At 47.2% G+C, this 3,284-nt stretch overlaps 1 protein-coding gene across 1 annotated transcript in view; it reads left to right on the top strand.

Moving 5' to 3' along the window:
• Window positions 1-1,643: 1,643 nt before the first annotated feature.
• LOC138372190 (collagen alpha-1(I) chain-like) overlaps window positions 1,644-3,284 on the top strand; it is an 11,689-nt gene continuing 10,048 nt past the window's right edge. Inside the window, exon 1 of the mRNA XM_069337508.1 lies at window positions 1,644-1,658. Within this exon, the coding sequence (XP_069193609.1) occupies window positions 1,644-1,658 (15 nt within the window). The remainder of the gene's footprint in view (window positions 1,659-3,284) is intronic.

Genomic DNA, 3,284 nt, shown 5'->3' with positions numbered 1-3,284 from the left:
TTTTTTTATTACTTATAACATTTTACTCTTCAGAAGATATGTGGGTGGTGTCTTGGTCGACAGGAATCAGTTCACCCTGGGCAGTCTTGACCTCCAGACGTGTTCCAGTTGGAACAAGAAGTTACGAGATGGAAGTACTGTCCGTCTGTCAAGGCTTGTTACAAGCTTGGGTGGTAGTCTGCCTGTGTTGCTGGAGACCTCTGCCAGTGTCTTGCTAGTTTGATACAGTTTGATAAGTAAAGAACCCGGCTACTGGCTGAGAGAGGCCGTAACGTGGGAGTGTTCCATCAGACAACTGGATGTTGATAAACAAACTAGAATACAATGATGGGTTGCATAGAGTTTCATCAAACTTTCACTTTACCTCTTAAACTGGTTGGCAATGTGACGGACTTGATCCTTCTTGCAGGAGGGGATGATATGAGTGGTTGGGCAACATTTCTTCATCCCGTCCTCATATCCCAGCTCCTTGTCCTCATTTCACTGCATTTTGTCGTCATATCCCAGCTCCTTGTCCTCATATCCCAGCTCCTTGTCCTCATTTCACTGCATTTTGTCGTCATATCCCAGCTCTTTGTCCTCATATACCAGCTCCATGTCCTCACATCCCAGCTCCTTGTCCTCATATCCCAGCTCCATGTCCTCATATCCCAGCTCCTTGTCCTCATATCCCAGCTTCTTGTCCTCATATCCCAGCTCCTTGTCCTCATATCCCAGCTCCTTGTATTCATATACCAGCTCCTTGTCCTCATATCCCAGCTCCTTGTCCTCATATACCAGCATCTTGTCCTCATATCCCAGCTCCTTGTCCTCATATACCAGCTTCTTGTCCTCATATCCCAGCTCCTTGTATTCATATCCCAGCTCCTTGTTCTCATATCCCAGCTCCTTGTCCTCATATACCAGCTTCTTGTCCTCATATCCCAGCTCCATGTCCTCATATCCCAGCTCCTTGTCCTCATATAACAGCTCCTTGTATTCATATACCAGCTCCTTGTCCTCATATCCCAGCTCCTTGTCCTCATATACCAGCTTCTTGTCCTCATATCCCAGCTCCTTGTCCTCATATACCAGCTTCTTGTCCTCATATCCCAGCTCCTTGTCCTCATATCCCAGCTCCTTAATGTCCTCATATAACAGCTCCTTGTCCTCATATCCCAGCTCCTTGTCCTCATATCCCAGCTCCTTGTCCTCATATCCCAGCTCCATGTCCTCATATCCCAGCTCCATGTCCTCATATCCCAGCTCCTTGTCCTCATATCCCAGCTCCTTGTCCTCATACCCCAGCTCCTTGTCCTCATATCCCAGCTCCTTGTCCTCATATACCAGCTTCTTGTCCTCATATCCCAGCTCCTTGTCCTCATATCCCAGCTCCTTAATGTCCTCATATAACAGCTCCTTGTCCTCATATCCCAGCTCCTTGTCCTCATATCCCAGCTCCTTGTCCTCATATCCCAGCTCCTTGTCCTCATATCCCAGCTCCTTGTCCTCATATCCCAGCTCCTTGTCCTCATATCCCAGCTCCTTGTCCTCATATCCCAGCTCCTTGTCCTCATATCCCAGCTCCTTGTTTTTGTCACACTGGCTTAGCGCTTTCTCCTGATAATTAGCTGACCTCACCTGACCTCCCCCACACAAGAAATATGAGCATTCTTAAAGTATGCTAAATATGCTGTCAACATGGCTTCACCTTATTAAAATTGACAAATGAAAAGCCCCCCCGTGTCGGAGCATCTGGTATAACCCGAGTCGTAACTGGCCACAGGCACGCTCCTACTTCAGAATTCATTGGTTTGTAGTGGCGGAGGCGCTGGTGGGGCGGTGGGCGGCGTGAGGGTATCAGCTGAGGGCGCCCCGGGCATGGCGGGATAAATTATGCGCTAGGCTTGGAGGCAGCGGCTCTCCCTCCCTCCCGCCATTTTTCTGCGGCTGCGCAGAGGGTCCTCACACTCCCGCTATTTTTATGCGTCTGCGCAGAGGGTCCCTCACTCTCCCGCCATTATTCTGCGCCTGCGCAGAGGGTCCTCACACTCCCGCCATTTTTCTGCGTCTGCGCAGAGGGTCCTCACACTCTCGCCAATACTCTTTAACTCGCCAAAGTTAATTTTTACACGTTACTATAGTCTGACGTCTGCGGGAGGCGTTTGGCAAGGTCCACCTTACATTCTTAAAGACAATTTTACCGTGTTGTTGTTGTTGCTTTAGATTTAGCTACACAGAACGAAGTGTCCATGTAGCACGGGCTATGGTGAACCCGTAAACCCGTAATTCAATTAGTTGAGGCAGCCTCATATATAACCTAGAAAGAGGAGGTGAAGTAAAGTGCTTAAGTCAATAGGCTTTATGCAGTTCCTTAATTTTTATGTTTCCTAACTCAAGAGTACAATATACTCCTGAGTATATTGTTCTGCTCACATTCCTGGTGTAGTTACACACAGAGGTCACACTAACGTGATGCATCAAATGAACAAATCCACAAGGGCCGTGACGAGGATTCGAACTTCGGTTTCAACTCCTTTTAACCCTGTCGTAGCTCAGTCGATTAAGGCAGTGTCTGGGATGCTCCCGGACGCAGGTTCGAATCCTCGTCACGGCCCTTGTGGATTCGTTCCTGGTGTCTCTTAGGAGGCCTCATTTTACCAGGGAACAGAACCACTGATGTGTTCTTCTATCCTCCTTTCCTCAATTACCTGACACTGTACCACGATGATGTTGCCTCATAATACCTCTAACTTGTAGTAGAGTTCGTTAGTATAGTAAGTAATCAATTTGGTCCCCGTCGGCGCCCTCAGTAGCCAGCACATCTGTTAGAAAGATGTGCTGGACTGTCCGAAAGCTTTTGATAAAGTTCCCCATAAGAGGCTGTTGCAATATTTGGAGAAACAGGCTGGAGTAAGTGGTAAGGTGCTTCAGTGGATAAGAGAGTACCTAAACAATAGGAAGCAGAGAGTCACTGTGAGGGGTGAGACCTCAAAATGGCGTGAAGTCAACAGCGGAGTCCCACAAGGTTCTGGACTTGGACCTATCCTGTTTCTGATATACGTAAATGATCTTTCAGATCATTTACGTTTATCGTAAATGATCATTTACGTTTATCAGAAACGGGCATATAAAATAGGGTATAAACTCATTCCTCTTCATATTAGCTGATGATGCTAAAATTATGAGAAGGATTAAGAGAGAGGAGGACAGCAAGAGGCTACAGGATGACCTGGCCAGACTGAAGGAATTATCCAACAAATGGCTACTAGAATTTAACTCCAGCAAGTGTAAAGCGATGAATT

This window comes from Procambarus clarkii, chromosome 38 (genome assembly GCF_040958095.1).
Source record: "Procambarus clarkii isolate CNS0578487 chromosome 38, FALCON_Pclarkii_2.0, whole genome shotgun sequence".
NCBI lineage: Eukaryota > Metazoa > Arthropoda > Malacostraca > Decapoda > Cambaridae > Procambarus > Procambarus clarkii.
The sequence above is the reverse complement of the archived record's forward strand: the minus strand, read 5'-3'. Positions and strand labels throughout refer to the sequence as shown.